We start from the raw sequence: 19,924 nt of genomic DNA on the forward strand, positions 1-19,924 counted from the left end.
TTCCGAAGAACAAGAAGTGTAGAGGATAGCATGAGATAGAGTATGGATTCGTTTGAAAAATTTGGTGTAGTTTGTTACTGGGAGATAGTTTTGTTATTGATAGTAGGAATTCTAGACACCATTTTGTATTGCTTACCATGGTGTTTTCGAATGGGTAAATAGTAGGGTATAGATTAGGCTAGTTTGTTATGTAGAGTGCAGTTATAGGGTGATTATAAAGAGGTAGTGCTGGGCTTGGGTTAGTATAGGAAATTGGAATTATATTGTAATGCGAGTTATTATACAAGTCCTGTTTTTCTGGAGACTTGATTACTGTGTATAATCATCTACAAGCCTACCCTACTGGAGCAGTACTATTTACATCAATCACAGTTGATAGCTATTAGTAAGGGTAATCGAAAAAAATAAAGGGGAAGAGGGAGGGGGATTTAAAAAGAGGAGGTTTTTGCCAGATGATATTGGCCTAGTAATTAAGTATATTTCAGCAAAATAGATACCACGTTCCTCATTGCAGGGGTTATACAAATCGGACCTACACGGGGCAGATTAGGAAATCTATTATTAGGATGGATAGCCTTGTGTATGAATAAGATATACATTTGTGGTGTTAAATGTTCGAGTGCACCTGACGAGGAGCATAGGTGTACAATACACATTATGTCCCCTCGTTGTATATGGGTGTTGTGGTTTTTGGTGATTTGAAGTGTTGATAATGCTTTTTAACGGATCACTCACTACTAAGTGCACCTGACGAGGTGCACAGGTACACAATACACATTATGTCCTATGGTGGTGTCTGCATGTTGTATTTTGTGTGGTTTAGAGTGTTTATAATGCTTTTGTACGGAACAGTCACAACTAAGTGCACCTGACGAGGTGAGAAGCTGTACAATACACATTATGTTTTGTTTGGTGTGTATGTAGACGTGAGTATATCCCTACTGTGAATGTGGTGTTGTGTGTTATAAAAAATAGATACCGCGTTCCCCGTAGCATGGAGGATACACCTCGGACCCCCCTGGGTTAGACACAACTGCAGATTAGGGGGAGATCTATTATCAGGGTGGGTAGTCAAGTGAAGATATACATGTGTGTGGGGGGGGGGGGGGGGGGGGGGGGGGGGGGACAGAGGAGGAGACCCCAGACCTAATTAATGGAGGGATCAGTACTAATCTCCCCGGGAAAAGTCTCCCTGGATATCTTGAGTATCCTAATGTTTATATATGAAAGTAGATAAGGGTCATTGTGTGTAAAGAATGAGTTGTGTTTAGGGATAAATTAAGCTAGGTTTATAAAAATTGATGTTTAGTATCGCTGACCCAGTAAATAATTAATTGCAATGAGAAGATCGACAATGTGTCTTATGTGTTATTTAGGGGGATTAAGGATATACTTTTAATTTATCTAGATTTGTTATATCGTCTTTATAGGGACTGACTTCTTTCTTGATTCTATTGATGTTATGACCAAGTTTGGTGTATCCTAATCTAAGTCTAGTTATTACAGTATTTGTTTTATTATAACTATATAACTGATTTTTTGATTTTAACATTATCCACGATGTTTCTGAGCCAGTTATTAGTTAATTTCGACCAACTATCCTGCCATATCGATTGGGTTTTATTATTGATTATACTAACGACCTCTGTGACACACAAGTCTATGTTAAGAAAAATGACATTTGATCCTAGGACTTCTTTAGCTTACTGATCTACTACCTCATTGCCTGGTATATCTAAATGCGATGGGATCCATTCAAATTGAAAATATATGCCTAATTGATATATTTCTTATACCATGCAATGGATTGCATTAAGTAGTTTATGCCTACTGCTGTTACCAGTTATTAGAGATTGTAAGGAACTGAGGGAATCCGAAAGAATTACTACTCTATCAAATTGGTGTGATTTTTCTTTACCTCTATCAAAGCAATTTGAATGGTCATAAGCTCTGCTGTATAAACCGATGTTCTATCGCTTAACCGTAATGAGTTTTTAACTTTATAGGTGTTGTTGTATATTACTAAACCTACACGGTTACTATCTAGATTTTTAGAGCCGTCAGTATAGAATATAGTAAAGTTTTTGTATTTTAGGTCTATCAGTTCTAATGCTAGGTTTTTAGCGCCGCACAATGCCCGAAATTTATACCTGGCGCGCCATAGCGACGATGGCTGCCGCTGCTTGTTGCGACCTCGGTTCCACCAATCACAGCCAACGTTTTATATTATTGACAGTAGTGATCCGCGAATTGACGCTGTATATGAACTACCAAGATATAAACTACACCCGTACACTTAAAACGGTCCCCAAATCACCGTAAATTAATAGCGATACAAGTAAGTAAGCTTCAAAAGCATTAATCCTAATCCTGATAGGTCCTAGATTTGTACCTGTACATATAAGTTTCCGTAGCTGTACTTGACTAGGCTGGTCCCGTTACATTCTACACGTTATTGTACCTGGTGCACCTCAACAAGTGATTGTACTTGGTGTACCTCTACACGTGATTGTACCTGGTATACCTCTACACGTGATTGTACCTGGTGTACCTCTACACGTGATTGTACCTGTACATATAAGTTTCCGTAGCTGTACTTGACTAGGCTGGTCCCGTTACATTCTACACGTTATTGTACCTGGTGCACCTCAACAAGTGATTGTACTTGGTGTACCTCTACACGTGATTGTACCTGGTATACCTCTACACGTGATTGTACCTGGTGTACCTCTACACGTGATTGTACCTGTTGTACCTACACACGTGACTGTACCTGGTGTACCTCTACACGTGATTGTACCTGGTGTACCTCTTTACGTGATTGTACCTGGTGTACCTCTACACGTGATTGTACCTGTTGTACCTATACACGTGACTGTACCTGGTGTACCTCTACACGTGATTGTACCTGGTGTACCTCTTTACGTGATTGTACCTGGTGTACCTCTACACGTGATTGTACCTGGTGTACCTCTACACGTGATTGTACCTGGTGTACCTCTACACGTGAATTATCTGATGTACTATATAATTCAAGCGTTTTTAAGATCAGGTCAGTTTTGTAGTAAACAACATTTTCCCAATTATTATTCCTTTCTATATATTCTTCGTTCCCTTCTTCCTTTAGTTTTGACTGTCGCCCAAGGAAACTATATGAATTTTGTGATATTTGATAAATAATTCGGCGTTTGGGTGTTTCAGCAAAGCTACCAGTCCAAGATCACAGGGAATTGACACGAATTCCAAACCCATGATCCACATATGTATTGAACAACAATATATATTAACTGTTTGTTAATTATCCGTGCCTGTGTCTGATATGACGGTTCTTGACCTTATAGTTATTGAGAAGTCGTTTACAGTGAAAACATGACAACGGACGTACGACGGACGCAGCATTTCGTCATAGGCTCACTTTCCCAATGAGGTTGGACTAAATAACTAGTGATTTCATCGTCTCAATTGATTATTCGAAGTTCAAATAAATAATGTTATATTGCATAGGTGTAACAGCATGTACGGGTACGAGCACTCATGTACGTAAAAGACCCGGATGTTAACAGTTACTCGCACTTTGATAATTTCCACTTTTTCACCTGTAGTCCTACATTATTCTAATTTCCGTAAAAGTGTATATTTTATTCAAATCTTAAGACAAATTACTCTTTATACTCGTATATAATGACAATGACAATTGTTTATTCTCGTAAACAGTACAGTGCAGATAATATGAGTACAAACACCTGGTTAATAACAATACATGGTAAACCAAATTGTGACTTAATTATCTCATTTATATCAATAATAAATTTAGCCAATGAAATATGTAACAATTACGTCATGCCTATTCCATATGTTAATGACTCAGCTACAATACCTTAAACCAGTTTTCCTTGGGGATTAGATTCCAAGAAAAAAAGGCAGCTGATTGGCAGAATTGATTGAGTCAATCCTAGAATTATCTATAGCGACAGAATAAGGTTTTTCCAGGTTTGTTTTTGAATTTAGCAATGTATTACTTTCAGTGTTCATTTTTTAATGCGATGAATATAGATTAAAAATTCAATATAGTGTTAAAATACATATCATAAACTGGTAAACCAATCAGTAAGTTATCATTTGTACAATTTTGAAATAAACTGTTAGATATAATTCAAATCAAACACATAGGGTACACATATACAAGATAATTAATCACCAACATAGTATCAATGTCACCTTATTATTATATCCACAGTATTCGAAGGACACTCTGTGTAGGGGAGTAATGATGCATTGTTCAATACGGGGATACACGTGTTATGTCTATTTATATTTGAGTATTTTCGTTCTATCGTCCTCGTGTCCGACCCAGAGGGTACCGTCCTCGTGTAGACCGATACACCATGGTTCACTTCCATCGGTTGTATAGACAGTCCTCATACAGCGTCCAGTACTCCCGTCAATCAGTAGTACCGACTTGGTAATGCGTTCCGTTACGAGGATATCACCAGCTCCATCAAAACAAACATCAGACGGGGAAAACTTTGATGACTGACTTGAACTTTTGTTTGATTTAGTTGTACCAATGTCTTTACAGCGAAACTTCAGGTTTAGTTGTTTATCCATCACGATGACGTGAGGCTGTTTGTCTGGTGTCTTACCAGCGATGTAGTCATCATAACCTACATTGTCACTATCAACAGCAGCTACATCCCCGGTCAGAGAACTAGACACCATGTTATGTGGCCAGTCTGCCACCTGTCGACAAGGACCACCCGCTCCAGCTGACACTGCCCGGCCGTCTGTAGTGTACAGTTGTATTCCTCCATCCATCCCCACCACCACCATGTCATCACTAGTGATACACAGAGAATATGGTGTCTCGTTAACGTTAAAGCGTGTAACAACTTCACCACCCGTCGTGATTTCCCGGATACTTCGGTCATCTATCACACAGAACCACACCCTACCCGTGGTCGGGGATACAAAGATCGAATCGACTTTGACCTTACACTTGATTGTCTTCTTTACACTGCCTTTTATGTCAACCCGATACACGCTTTCAGCGTCCCAGTACGATAACCATGCCTCGTCACCAGTAAGACATGTACGACATACATCGTAAGGAAACGACTTCTCAAACTCGGACAGAACCACAGGTGTCGGAATCGGTTTGTACGACTGATCTTCTCCGTCGACGAGTACCTTACCAAGCATGCGTTCCAGAAGTTCGGTGGAGATGGTCCCGGGTTTGAACTCCACTGTCTGCAAACGTCGAGGAGAGGGAGGGTCAAATGAGGTATTCCTGATTTCCTGCGCTAATGTAGTGACGTCAACGGTTGTACCGGATGTCAGTACCTGCTGGCATCTGTCCAGTTTTGGCTCCAGGTCCTCCCTCAGATGTTGTGTTAGTGTAGTTTTGTTTTTCTCAGAAACACTTTTATTCAGTTTCTCTAGCTCGGTACACATCTTCACAATCAAGTCAATGGCGTTATCGATGTTGTGTTTCATCTTTTCCCCCTGACGTTTAATGTCACTGATAACTTTCTGATATCCTCCACCGCTCGTCTCCTGTTCACGAATATCCTCCTTGATTTTAGGAATGTCGGTTCTGGAAAGCTTGTCAACATACTGCTGTATCTCACGTTTCTGGTCCGCCACGTAATCAGTCAGTTTACCCATCTTATGACCGTAGTGACTGTCTGTAACACAGTCCATACAAATTAACTCGTCCTCACACGATTTACACACATAAACAAACCCCATCCCTTTATGGCGAGGACACCCAGGAACTGGTGTCTGGGCCGCCATGTCGATAATATTAGTTTCTGTCTGTCAATATGGCGGCGATACTTCTCAGAATTTGAGATAGGCTTCCAGGTATAGGACATCGGTAACAGGTCGTTTCGGTAACAAGTCGTTTCGGGACTTTTTCGGAAGTCGTTTCGGGACATTCGGAAGTCGTTTCGGTAGAAGTTCGGGTCGTTTCGGTAGAAGTTCGGGTCGTTTCGGGAGAAATTGTTATAACAACCCATGCCCGAGAAATAAAGTCTATACAGGTTGATTTCATTACTTTGATATCATATACATGTATAAAGCATTAAGAAAGTAATAGTTAACAAATAATCAAAGAAATGAATAGTTACTATTTTGATGTTTAATTCCTTGATATTGTGTATTTATTCCTTGATATTGTGTATTTATCTTTTTATTATTTTATTATTGAAGCTGCACCCGTAGATAATTGATACATTATTAATCAATGATTACTGCTGATTTTGAAAACAATTGTATCATTAATACAAACAATGTTTTCTTAGTCGGCGCTGATTGATGTGTGCTTTACGCACGACGGTGGAGTGACGCGACCCTGGTGAGAAAACTTAATTAACCAATTACTTACGGGCGCATACCAGCTGATTATTACACTAATTGGGGCGACGACGACGATGTGGTGGGGGTGTGGCGTTGTGGGCGGGCCCATGTACGCCAGTCGCTCTATGATGGTATTAAAATAGCCCACGTTATAGTTTTTTTGTCGTGGGAGGGTGACCGAAGGGAGCCAAGAGGCTTACTATATACTTGTGTTAAAAATTTATCTTTATATATTTATAAGTTATCTTTGCAAAAAAAAAAAAAAAGCAAAATCGATAGATATATGTATTTGTTCAAAAGTGAGATTATTGTCGTATGTTGATGTTCGAATAGGGGTGATATATAATGTGTCTGTTGTGTACCCCGGGTCTAAGGCCACCAGTTACACCCGACAGTCGAGGACGTCACTGCTTCCGTAAGGTACAGTACTTTGTCCTTTTGCCGGGCTTGGCTGGAGGTATAGATGGTCCGGGGCGTCCCTATAGTGTATGCGGGTTTTTATCTTGTACTAATGTATGCAAATTATACAGTATGAGAAAATGTAGAAAAAAATGTAGAAAAAAATTAAGTTTTATAAAAGAAAAGCAAAAGATTTAACATAAAAAGGAGGAGAAAAATCATTTAGCTGTCTAATACTTATAAAAAGTAATTTATTGTTACGTGAGGGCTAATGTACCCAGCTTATTTAAATAATTACGTAATAGCTACGTATAAAATGTATCAGTTAAAAACATTAAAAAAAATCAACTAATTCCTCTGCCACAGGAATAGTTGTCTGGTATCATTTTGATGAAACAAAATATTTAAGTTATTTTGGTTGCCAGGCGGACTGTGTCCTTTAGTGTCCTGGCCAAGAAAGTGGGATAAAAAAAAAAAAAAAAAAATACGATGCTGATGAGATTAATGTAATTGAATGAAGTAGAATTGAAGAAGTTTGGTTTAAAATATTACCAGCTATTATGTGGAGATGATATAAAAAAGAGAACAAAAATTATTACTTAACTATTTCCTCTGCCACAGGAATAGTTATCTCCATATGTAATTTTCACTTTAATCTTATAAAAATATCCTTATACCAGTAGGTACAAGGTATAGATTGTCAGGCGGGTTTGACCCATTTAGTGTCCTGACCGGTATTTCTTGGGAGTTGTCTCCCCTGGTCCACTACAGGATTAGTGGGGGGGTTGACTCGTTTCACAATATATAAATAAAAATTTATGTGCGGAGCACTTATTATGGAAAAAGTTGGGTTCTTTATAAAAAGAAAAAGGTACAAGCTGGATATCAAGGGTTGTTAGTTGTTATAAAAAGAAACCTTGATTCCTGAGTTATATCGACTATTTTCTTAAGGAAATTAGTCGATGTACAAAGTATTATTAGTAATCTATTGCCCCGAAAAAAAAGTTCAAATTCTTTAGCACTATGATAACACTTTTCCGAACATGAAGGCGATGGAGTATTCATGAGTCTATACATGAATATATATTTACTTAAAATATAAACTTTTGTATTTTAGTTCATATATTTACTTAGGGAGTAATTCCCTTTTAAAACAATTTGTATTAGGTGGGCTCGCCCTACATTCTCATGACTGACCTTGTGACCCATTTCCCGTTACTTCTTTCTAACCGTACCGGGATCTGAGCCACACACATATATATGCCATTAACACACGGGTGTGTTAATATTCACTGAAATGGCTGCTGTGGGGTATAATGAGAAGTGCGCTAGTGATTGGGCAATCCCCTACCAACAGGACACACCTCCCATATATACCGTCACCTGTATACTTCATATCGCTCACCCGTACCTGTATATTTGTATCGATCCACCTTCATGTTGGGCTGACTTAAATTGCTAACCGCCAGCGGTGTTACCAAGTGTAATCTAAATTCTATTTATCCTATCTATAAATGGGAAAAAGAAAAAACCTGCTGAAAGGCTTATAATGTTATCCCTATTAAAGTCTATACGGTAGAAAAAATACCTCCCTATTTATACGGGCTTTATTTAATAGTTTAAAGAAATAGTTCGTGTATACTGTCGCAGCAGTATCACGACTCCCCCCTTATTTATTCAATACAGTTATTTATCAGAAATGATAGAGTGGGGCATGAGGACATTAGCGTATGAGTGTGCCGTGCAATACGTCACACCCCTAATTGCCGTATTCCTCCTATATACACTATAATAAAAAATCTAGGCCTATTCTAAGACATAATAATAAAAAGAAGTTCTACTTCTGAGATAGATGTATATAAGACGAAGATGTGTTGGGGACAGGTATTGTCTTACAAAGTATGATAAAAGGTCTAAAAGCACGTGACAAGCACCTAGATTTTGATGGTTATTTTGAAGAAAAATAAATTGTATTTATAGTATATTTGCTATACCAGTCTTAGAAATATATTTGAGTACTGCCGTAGTAGTATATCATGTCTATTTTCAATATGGTTTTATGTTGAGGGACCTGAATGTGAATGAACGCCGCCATCTTATTCTTGCAACAGACCATCAACTCAGCCTCCTTGCGAAGACCAAGACCTGGTACATGGATGCAACGTTCCACGTGGTCAAGCATCCCTTCACACAGCTGTTTAGTATCCATGGGTTCATTAGGTCTGGTTCCAGCATGAAACAGATACCTCTGGCATTCTGTTTTATGTCTGGAAAGCGAACAGAGGATTATTATGAGGTAATTACAGCAAAGGTCTATACATATCAAATGTTGCAATATTTAAGATAACTAATTTATCAAAACAATTTAATTCATTTATGATACACTAATATATAAATAATAAAATAAATTATGGATAACAAATAATACCTCTTTTTTATTATCATTTTCCAAATCATAATTCTGTATTTTTTTGTAGGTACTTCGATCCATCGACCGCCAACTGCCTGATGAGATCCGTCTGGAACTGTGCGTTGTGGACTTCGAGGCAGCCGTGTGGCAGGCTATCCGCCAGAGATATCCGGACTGTCGGATACAGGGCTGTGCATTCCACTGGTCACAGGCTGTGTTCCGGAAAGTTCAGGAGCTCGGATTACAGGTATTGTAAAGTGTATAGGTTAAGAAATTAGTTATTGAAATAAATAGTTAAATAGAATATTTGAATTTCTTGTAAAAAGTATATACCTATATCTGAATATAAAAGAAAAAAAAGAAAATTTTGTATGTAGTTTTAAATCATATAATACTGAAGTTATTGTGACAGTAACATTACATTTTTCTTATTATTTCAGACTGCCTACAACGAGAGAGGAGATGTGTACGATTTCATTCGGCAAGTGATGTGTCTCCCGTTCCTTCCATCAGAACAGATTGTGGAGACTTTCATGAGGCTGGATGACCGCGTCACATCACCGGCATAAGCATCCCTGATGGATTATATCGACAGAACATGGATTCGAAGCAGGTGCGTTAAAATAAGGGGTTGGAAGAAATAACTATTTGTATAATGTAGCATATATATATTAGTTTTGAAATCATATTTTTTCGAAAATAGCATACAGTGTAATCCGATATTATTTTACTATAAAGTAAAACCTAAAAACGATGTTATTATTTAGTCGCATTACTAATTCATTCTTTGTTTCTCTACAGAACTTTCCCCGTCAGCTCGTGGTCCATTTTCATGTCGGCTATTAGAACCAACAACGACGTAGAAGGGTGGCACAACCGGTTGAATTCCCGAGTCAACATCAGGGGTCCCGTTCCATTTTATCTGTTGTTGCAGGAGCTCTTCAGGGAAGCCACCGCGATCCCCCTTCAATCAAAGATGGTTTGCGAGAACAAGCTCGCAAGATACCAGCGCAAGAAAACACGGGACATTCAGAGGGAAGTCTTTCGTTTGTGGGGACAGTATACAGATGGTGAGGTTTCAACCTCCCAGCTGATGCGGAGGATAGGACGTTTGTTACATTGAAAGTGTGTTTATGTAGATGAACTGTAGTGTTGTGTTGTGTAGTGTTCTGTAGTGTTGTGTTGTGTAGTGTTGTGTAGTGCTATGTTGTGCTGATGTAGTGCTATAGTAGTGAAGAACATTTTGTTTATAGATATGTATATAGTTTGTAGTGCTGAATGAACATTTTGTTAGTTTATTTCCAGGATGGTCCAGTTATTATCTCGAAATTTCGAGTTAGTAAGTCGAAATTTCGATTTATTAAGTCGAAATTTCAAGTTATTAACACGAAAAAATGAATTTATTTGTTTTGCTTCATGGCCCTAATGCTCTTCCGTATATGATAGATGTGGTCAATCATGTCAATGACTCTGCTGACTCTGTTGATGTGGAAAGAGTTGATATGACACAGACACTTAGCCCTTGACATGATTGATCAGGCTACCAGGAAACTGAATATGTTTGTGTGTGTTTGTATGTTCTGTGTCAGTGTATGAGGATGTGTGTATATTCTGTATGTGTGTCATTCTATTCATGAATATTTACATTTGTATGGCATTGTCACTATAAAGCCTTTTTGAGAGTTGTGTCGTTGATGTTTATTTAAGTGCCATGCATCACGCAACAGTATCAGCGTAGTAATACAACACAGACCTGCGCAATATTTTGTTCCGGGCCAATATACTGAAAGCATTGTTTTAGATAAATTTGAGCAAAAATACATATTTTTGTCAAATAATGTATGATGAGAAAACATGCCATATACTTTGTTTGTAATAAATGTTGAATATAATAAATTGTTGGGGTTTTTTTCAAGCGCATTATGTTGTTTGCTTGCAAAGCTCTGTCGTCCAAATAGATCATAAATACCATACAAAAACAGTTCAATGCTTAATTATGAGTATGTATGATGGAGATGATTATCTGTTGATGGATGAGGATATATGATTGTTATTGCTGAGTATGATGATGATGATGTTTGTTTGAAAACAATGATGAAAATGTTTGTTGAAAATGATTATGATGATTGTGAGTATTGATGATGATTTGAATGACGATGACCATAATGATGATGAAAATGATGATGACATTATGATAAGATTATGATGATAAGATTGTGATGATTAGTATAATGATGAGAATAATGATGTTGATGAAGATACTATGATAATGAGATGATTATGATGTTATGATTATAATGATGATGATGATGATGATGATGTTATGAAGATTAGTTTGATGATAAGATGATGGTTATGATTAGTTTGATAATGTAATGATGAAATGATAATATTATGAAGAGATGATGATAATTATGATGAGAGTATGATGATTATTATGATGATGATGATGATACTGATGATGATGATGATGATGATGAAAGACATAGTTTGTGATGATGGTGAAAATGATAGTATGAAAAACATACCGATTGGAATCGATGTATGTATGTGTGTGTGATTATTAATGTATTTATGTATTAAAAATGCCTTAAAAATTAAAATTAAAAAAAAAATCCTTAGATACACAGCCATTTCTCGAAGTTTACCACAACCTGAATAAAAAATAAATAAAAAAAAATAATGAGTGTTTTCCAGTTAGCTCTAATTGTAATGGGACTTCTATGTATATGTTTACACCCTATGGAACACAAGAAGACGACTTTAAAATCATTGTACTACTACATTATACAGTATAGGGTATCAATTGCGCCAATACCTTTAAAAACATTTGGGGTTACCTCCCCTGAACCGCTAATGAACTACGCTTATCGTTTCACAATGGCATGTGTTCGTTTTCTGAGAGAATGAACGCAACTACTGATCTCAGGACACGAAATGTAAGTTACATTTATTTTGAGAAAATAATTGAGTGTGTGCGTAGATCTAGAATGTCTAGTGGATTCTTACAAAAGTTTGCAAACATTTTTTTCCATACCCTTTTGAAACTAAAAAAAAATAGTTGACATCAAAGTAAATAATTGATTTTCAAAATTGATTTTCGAAATTAAAACATGTTTTAAGTACAATTTATCTGATCTTATAAGGGATTCTTTTTCACAAATCAATACGCAACAACGGTATTGTGACGTCACATTTTTGCGCCATTTTCAGATTATTTTTCAAAGAGGTCTGCAAAAAAAATCTCAACCAATCAGAAAGCCGCATTCTGCGAACAAACAATGGGAAATTAATTATTTTGATAGTAACATTCTTTACCATTTTTTTTTCTTTCTTTCAGAACCAGTTTACCAGTGATTTCTAAAATGGATCAATTAAGTTGAGGATGAGAATGGCATACATTTACGTTATGTTACGAGTGGTAACGTAAATAAGATCCTGAAGTGACGGGAACACATTCATTTATTAATTAGGAAAATGTTTAAAATATTGCAAACCATGACAATTAAATTACTAATATTAAAAGAAAAAAATGTCTTCAAACAGTAAAATAAAACATAAACATTTTACCGACAAATCAGTGTAACGTAAATATCAAATTTAGTAACGTACATGTCTGGGGATATAGGCTAGGCATAGGAAGCGAACGGAGAGAGCTAACCATGGCACAGGATGTGATGAACTTTAGAAACAGTAGAGTGTTTTGAACAGTGAATATAGTGTGAACTTCTGCTATCGGCATCGGAATAGTTTATTGGAATAGTTTACTTGAATTGTTTATTAATTTGATAATCTATAGTCATAATGAATTCTTTTTTAATATCTTCATTTATATTCATTTAACTCTCTCTCTCTCTCTCTCTCTCTCTCTCTCTCTCTCTCTCTAATATGTAAATTTATGTCATCTTGTAAAAATAAATGTATTATATATATGTAAAATTATATAGGGAAAGGGCTTAATATAAGTTTGATAACTTGTGCCCAATTCCCATGTATATATTAAGATACAATAAAATATGTTTAAATCAAATGGGGATATATAAAATCATGTTTTTTTTTTGTCCGGATGGAAACGCGCGGGGGGTCTTACTTTGGGAGGAAACCGGGACCCATGTGGTCGGGCAGGTGACCCAAGTTCAAGTTCAAGTTCATTTATTACTTTGAGTCTTACGACTCATCAGTGTAAACATATGATATACAGGATATTTACATATATACAAAATGTTAAATTGGTCACAGGATAATGAACAAAGCAATAATATAATATAATAGTAACATCAATCAATATTATTATTGCAATATATATATATATATATATCTCATGCTTGTGATCGGCACTTATTTGCCGCTAACAGATATTTCCCAAGATTACACAAGTCTTTAACATTATTTGTATTAAGTAATTGAGTAAGCTTATATACACTTGGATTATTTCCATACCTTTTTACGTCCGATCTGGGAGTCGAACCCCGGCCGCCTAGGTATAAGGCAAGTATGTTACAACTGTACCACCCGACCAACCTATTCGTCTTAGTTCTCAATATACGTTTTAAAATAGTTTTATCGAGGTTTTAGAACGTTATCGCTTTTTCCGGTTTAAGATCAAATAGTTAACTTATCCTTGATGGCTCTGATATGCTATTTCATTATGTTTATTTGGAAATGCCGCAAGAACGGAATGCAATGTGTGGTTTCTTATGCAAACAAAATAAATTTTTATTCAAATTCGATTCATTCATTTATATATATTTTTTTAATTCATTTGTTTATTTTTTTTTTTTTTTTGCGGAATCAGCGCAATGAGCGAATGAAGGCCAGAAATCTCTGTGTTAATTGTATTGGTGGGGAGAAGATACGTATTGACGTCACCGAATCTCTAGCTAGTTGTTGGTTTTTTTTATAGAGAATAAACCAATTATTATTTGTATATAATTTGAAATACGACAGCCAAATATATTGCAAAGTCTTTTTTTAATTATTTGATATGTAAGTTTTCTCATCTCATTAAGGCATTTATCCAATATGCTTATTTTCATGTGAACGCTGCAGAGATAACACGCGTTGATCTGTCAGATTATGAAATAATGTCTGCGAATTTATTGGTACACCATAATTAAAACCAACAGAATGTTGAACATTTCAGATAGCTGCAAACAAACTACACATCTAGATAAATCTAGTATGAAAATACACGTGTATAAGATTCATAAGGCTTATGGAACTTGTGCAAGTCTAAAGCATTTTCTTAACCCTGATTGTTTACAAGCATTGTGAAATAATTCGGCTTGCGCTACGTGAGGTAGGAGCAGAAAACCGCCAATTTTAGTCAGATTAGTATTTCTCTTAGCTGTCACGTCACCAGAAAGTAGTTGTCTGGTACATAACGTGTAAATATAAATTTAGTTTAACAGAGCATTACCTGTAGAATATCGAGTTTGAATATTTGCAATGGATTCATCGGGCGTGGCTGTTCAAATGCAGGGGCCCCCGCCAAATGCCCAAGGACTACCCCCGGGCCTGCAATACTTAGCGGGCCTGAATGAAATCAACATTCACCAACATTTGGACATATTAGAAGGTAAGTCAAACGATAGTTTGCAATTTCTTGTGTCATTTTGTTTGAACAGTGTGTTTAGGCCTAAGCTTATCGGTATCACAAATGATGTGTTTTCAAATAAATCTTGATGTTAGAACGCGTACCCGTATGTGTGCTTCTGTGTTTCTCAATTCATGAACCGTTTGTGAAAAGCTACAAAATTAAGTCGCGGAGTTAACGTTGTGTAGGACCTTTAAAGTTTAGCTCTGCTTCTGCATGATCAAAAAATTCAAGATCTGCTACCGATGGTCAATAACTAGGTCAGGTCAGTTTGATGGGTGTACCTAATGAGTGACCAGGGAGTAATGAGTGTCCAGGGAGATACTTTTCACGCCCAGGAATTCGTTAATGAAGATTTTTTGAATTTTTTTTCTGTAACGTACATATTGTCCCATTATCTACCACCATGTAAAATCTCACTTCGATCGGACCAGTGCATATTATTAAAATGCACCGATGAAGTTGCAGTGCAGCGTGCACTCGGGTGTCCCGGGCGTATTTTACACGCCCAGGAAGTCGTTGATTTAAATTTTTTGATTATTTTTTCTGAAACATACAGATTAAACCTTTATCTAACATCATGCAAAATTTCACTTCGATCGGACGTGTGCATAATACAAAATTTTACCATTAATCTTACGAAGTTACGATGAAATTGTCCTGTATTTCGGCTGCGGTCAGCACGTGAGTGTCCAGGGCGTATTTTTCACGCCCAGGAAGTCGTCGATTTATATTTTTTGATTATTTTTTCTGAAACATACATATTATACCTTTATCTAACATCGTGCAAAATTTAACTTCGATCGGACGAGTGCATAATACTAAATTTTACCATTAAATCTTACGATGTTACGATGAAGTTGCCCTGTATTACGGCTGCGGTTGGCACATGAGTGTCCAGGGAGGTTTTTACACGCCCAGGAAGCCGTTGATTTATATTTTTTATTATTATTTCTGTAACATACAGATTATACCTTTATATAACACCATGCAAAATGTCATTGCGATCGGACGAGTGCATAATACTAAATTTTACCATTAAATCATACGAAGTAGTGTACTCCAAGGATTGGAAGGGAAGTAACTCTATTGTTAAAATAAGAATGTTACCAGACTGCGATGAGGACGCGGTTCTACAAAGAGTCCATTATTTATTTATTTTATAACGAGTATAACTAATATATTGGCTATATGTAACACATTTACTTTATTTTTTTGACTCTCCATAATTTTATTTTATTTCTTAACACTAAGATATTGTTTATGATAAAGTTTTTCAAGTATAAAATCAGAATATACTATTTGGAATAATTTCCTCACTTTGCATTAAAACATTATTTATTTGATTATAGATGAAGATGTAATTTATTATAAAACTTATATTATGTGTATTTTGTACTGAATAATGTCACAATGTTTGATGATGATTTAATATCTTAACCAATTTCTGCATTGTACTTTGCATAATAGTTATTGTTGTAACTCATAATTGATTCATCTATATTCATGTACCGGTATTATTTTTTATGATATTTATTTATTAAATGTTTGATAATAACTTAATATCTTAACCAATTCATGCATTTTAATTTGCATAGTAATTATTGTAAGTCATGATCTATTCATCTTTATTAATGTATTATTTTTTATGATATTTTTTTATTGAATGCCTTTACATGAGTTATATATACTTACTGTTTTAGACTTTTAGTTAATTTTTGTTGTTGTTATTACTGTTATTGATAAATTGTTCAATTGGATATTTATATAATTACATTTTTTAATAAACTGCTGTAAAACTATTCTAATGTGAAAAATTCTGACAGGATTGCCTGATAATAATGCTATGTACAGTGTGATTTTTGTTTTTAATATGCAGCATTATTTCTTTTAACAGTATAAATATAGGAGATAGGTACATATAAAGTTAAATGACTGCATCGGGAAAGATCACGACATATAAATGTTTGGAATGAATTCAAATATACTTGATCGATTAGAAGAAAAAACATTTTTAATATTATATGGATAAATGGAGCATTTTGGATTAAGTTTTTTTATTATAGGAAAATAGTATGAAAAGAAGGGGTTGGGGGATAGGAAGTGATGATTAGTCGAATCTTCCCGACCTACTCAAGAAGTTTTGCACAACTTTGGCGATTTTTACATTGTCAGTTGAGGAGATATTCGTGTCACCATTGCAAAGTATATTTACATTAACAGGACCGTACCAGGTTAAATCAGCAATAAGAGTTCCTCTTAACTTCCTCCTTTGTCATTAAGAAATAAAATTTAGAATCATAACAGTAATTTAGAAAGTCAGCATTCACTGTTTTGTCATGATTATAAAGTTTTTGATGTTCTTGGTTATAAAAGATATATTTGCCTAAAAAATGGGATTCTGTTTCAACGTCGTAAGAATTAAAGTATACAAGTAAATTAAAACAAATACATGTACACATATGTAGATGTTTCTTTCGTGTAAGTATATTATTTTTTTTTTTTCTCTCTCATTTCAAACATTGATTGTTAACACAGCAAGGAAGTATAAGTACAAGTAGTACAACATAGAAAATGATACATTAATGTATTAAATAAAGGTATTAGACAACAGACTTTTAAGAGAAATTAAAGGAAGAAAAAAAATCATATCTAACAAATGACTCTTTTGAAATGCGTGTATATTATAATCATATAAATTAGAGAGTTTGAAATCTGAAATGAAATACAAATAAAACAGTCAACTGGCATTGGAAACTGTCCTATATCCAATAAACAGTTCTTCAAAATCTATTTCAAAGTTTGAAACTCGAAATGAAATACTGATAAAAACTTGTTGATATAATGATATAATGATAAAAAGAACGTGCATATGGGATAAGAATGTGAAATGGCATCGAAAACTGTATGAAATAAATGTTTTACATGGAGTGTACAGAGGAGTCCGCGTGTAAAAAATATTATAATCTGTCAAAATGTATTGCAGTATTTCAAAGTTAGAGTCTGCAACCAAATTGTGAATCATGATACGAGATTCGTATCAAATAATAGAAAAAACGGTCGATGGATTTTAACTGAAATAAAAGGTGATAATTCGTGCCATTTCGGGAAGATAAATGTGTACAAGTTTGTACATGCAGGGACATACTATACTCCTACATTTGTTTAACCAAGGACAGATCAATTAAAAATCTTAAGTCCCTTATATCCAAAATAAAAAGGCCACTGATTTTATTTTTTATCCGACCATATTGGGCTGATACCTAGTGTGATTAGAACCATCTTCTTGGGATCTAGATAAACCCTACCCTACCACATTGTTCCGACAATAAACGATCAGTACCTCTAAAAACGGCCCTTTTCAAAGCCGACCTCTTCACGAAATGTGTTAAAAAATCTCGAAAATGCACAACTTAAATCGATAGAACTTACACTTCAAAAAGCCAATTGGTGGTATTACGTAGTCTTCAATAACAGTAATTGATGATTATTCACTCGGGCAACAAATGGTCATTTTTGTACACGTGTTGTTGCAGCAGTACAAGATGCAGAAAATTACATTTGGTAATAAGATGACTTGTTTTTTTCATGTTTCTGGTAGCAACAAAATATTCTTTTTATATTAGAATAGAAATAAGCAAACTGATGGTGAGGGACAAACAGCACGACACCTAATTTGTTAGTTACGTGACTCCGCCTACTGATGGCTTTCGTTACCTGTCACTCGTCTTCCATTGAACACAAGTGAGGCGGAGACGCGGGTTAGTTGACAGCTAGACAGGCGCCAAAGTTATATAAACTAATCCAATTAGACTACACCGCAGGTGGGCGGAGTCACCGATAGATGATCTTTTTCACTTGACTCGGTCAATTATTGTTTTATAAAATATTAATGCATTTATTGATCACTTCGAAATTGTAAGAATGTATTCTTGGTTTTGATGAAATAATACGTTTTTATAATTATTTTATTTCAGGTATCAGATTTGGAATTCCACAATTGACATATTAGAGACGTGTACATAATTTGGTTTGATTTATTTTGTTTAACGTCCTATTAACAGCTAAGGTCATTTAAGGACAGCCTCCCGTGCGTGCGACATACATCCGTGTGGTGAGTGCGTATGTTTTGGGAGGCTGTGGTGTGTTCGTGTTAAGTCTCCTTGTGATAGGCTGGAACTTTTGCCGATTTATAGAAGAAACGCAGAGAATGTCTTTATTCTTCTCTACCAAAAATGGTATAGATATAAATGTTCTTTGTGACATCATGCCAGAAAGATTAGCAGAAATCCGTAATATTTTAGATTCCCATCATCTGAGACAACCTAACTTTCGATTAGAAAATATGCGTATTTCCTTCTTTCCGTCGTCCATCAAACTGGAACGATCCAGATATTAAAGGATTCGCCTACTTAGAAGTTCATTAAAAGAAATATACCTAGGAAATGTCCAATAATAAAGGCATCTTGGTGTGTGGCTCCCGCATGTTAAAAATACTGCATAGCCGTTTGAAGAACCGTGCTAGCTCTCTTAACTATGAACTTTTCAGAGCAAATTTTAAAATTAATTCTCCTGATTATATGTGTGGTAATCCTTGAACGACCCTAAAGGTCCTTGGTTGTTTTTCTATTTACAATTTACATTGTTATAACCTTTCCGCAAAAATCAAACCTCCGACTTTCTCCTATTGGGCGAACCAGAATACGGGCATGTTAAATAAGTCTATAGCCGATTTTAATACATTTATCAGGTATGGCAACGGAGTTATAACGTTACAATTAATTCTATCATAATGCGTTATATTCTATTTGATTTGCAGGAGATTGATAAATAATTGCTAGATTAGCCGAACACGCGGGTTTGTCACTCATTAAAACTATTTATATTGTAAAAAAATAATGTTAGTATTTAACTTGGAATGTATGATTTTCGTATTTATTTTAGAACTCAAAGTTTACGATGTTATTAAACGTTCTAATTACGGAACTGAAACTGTAACTGAAGGAATAATCGTAACTGATGAAATAGTAAGTTTTTATTTGTATTTTATTCCGGGTTGCAATATGTTATATATCAATTAACAGGGACATGTCAAGTTGTTATGTAAACCAATACAATTACCGGTCACACCGCAGGTGGGCGGCGCTCCGGGATTAATTTGT

General features: G+C 35.5%; 2 protein-coding genes across 2 annotated transcripts; one reads left to right on the forward strand and one right to left on the reverse strand.

Moving 5' to 3' along the window:
- Window positions 1-3,679: 3,679 nt before the first annotated feature.
- On the reverse strand, window positions 3,680-5,927 carry LOC117318316. The gene has a single exon (XM_033873316.1). It carries the CDS (start codon window positions 5,791-5,793, stop codon window positions 4,306-4,308), a length of 1,488 nt encoding a protein of 495 aa, XP_033729207.1. The 5' UTR covers window positions 5,794-5,927; the 3' UTR covers window positions 3,680-4,305.
- A 2,786-nt stretch (window positions 5,928-8,713) lies between these two features.
- LOC117318315 lies at window positions 8,714-11,037 on the forward strand (the record flags this gene model as incomplete). Its single annotated transcript, XM_033873315.1, has 4 exons — window positions 8,714-9,052; window positions 9,234-9,413; window positions 9,607-9,779; window positions 9,968-11,037. Coding segments are annotated over 3 exons (648 nt in total), but the record flags the coding sequence as incomplete, so codon positions are not given.
- Window positions 11,038-19,924: the final 8,887 nt, after the last annotated feature.

This window comes from Pecten maximus, unplaced genomic scaffold (assembly GCF_902652985.1).
Source record: "Pecten maximus unplaced genomic scaffold, xPecMax1.1, whole genome shotgun sequence".
Lineage (NCBI taxonomy): Eukaryota > Metazoa > Mollusca > Bivalvia > Pectinida > Pectinidae > Pecten > Pecten maximus.

Coding starts and splice junctions, on each gene's coding strand:
- LOC117318316 (XM_033873316.1), bottom strand. CDS start 5,793: ATGGCGGCCCAGACACCAGTTCCTGGGTGTCCTCGCCATAAAGGGATG.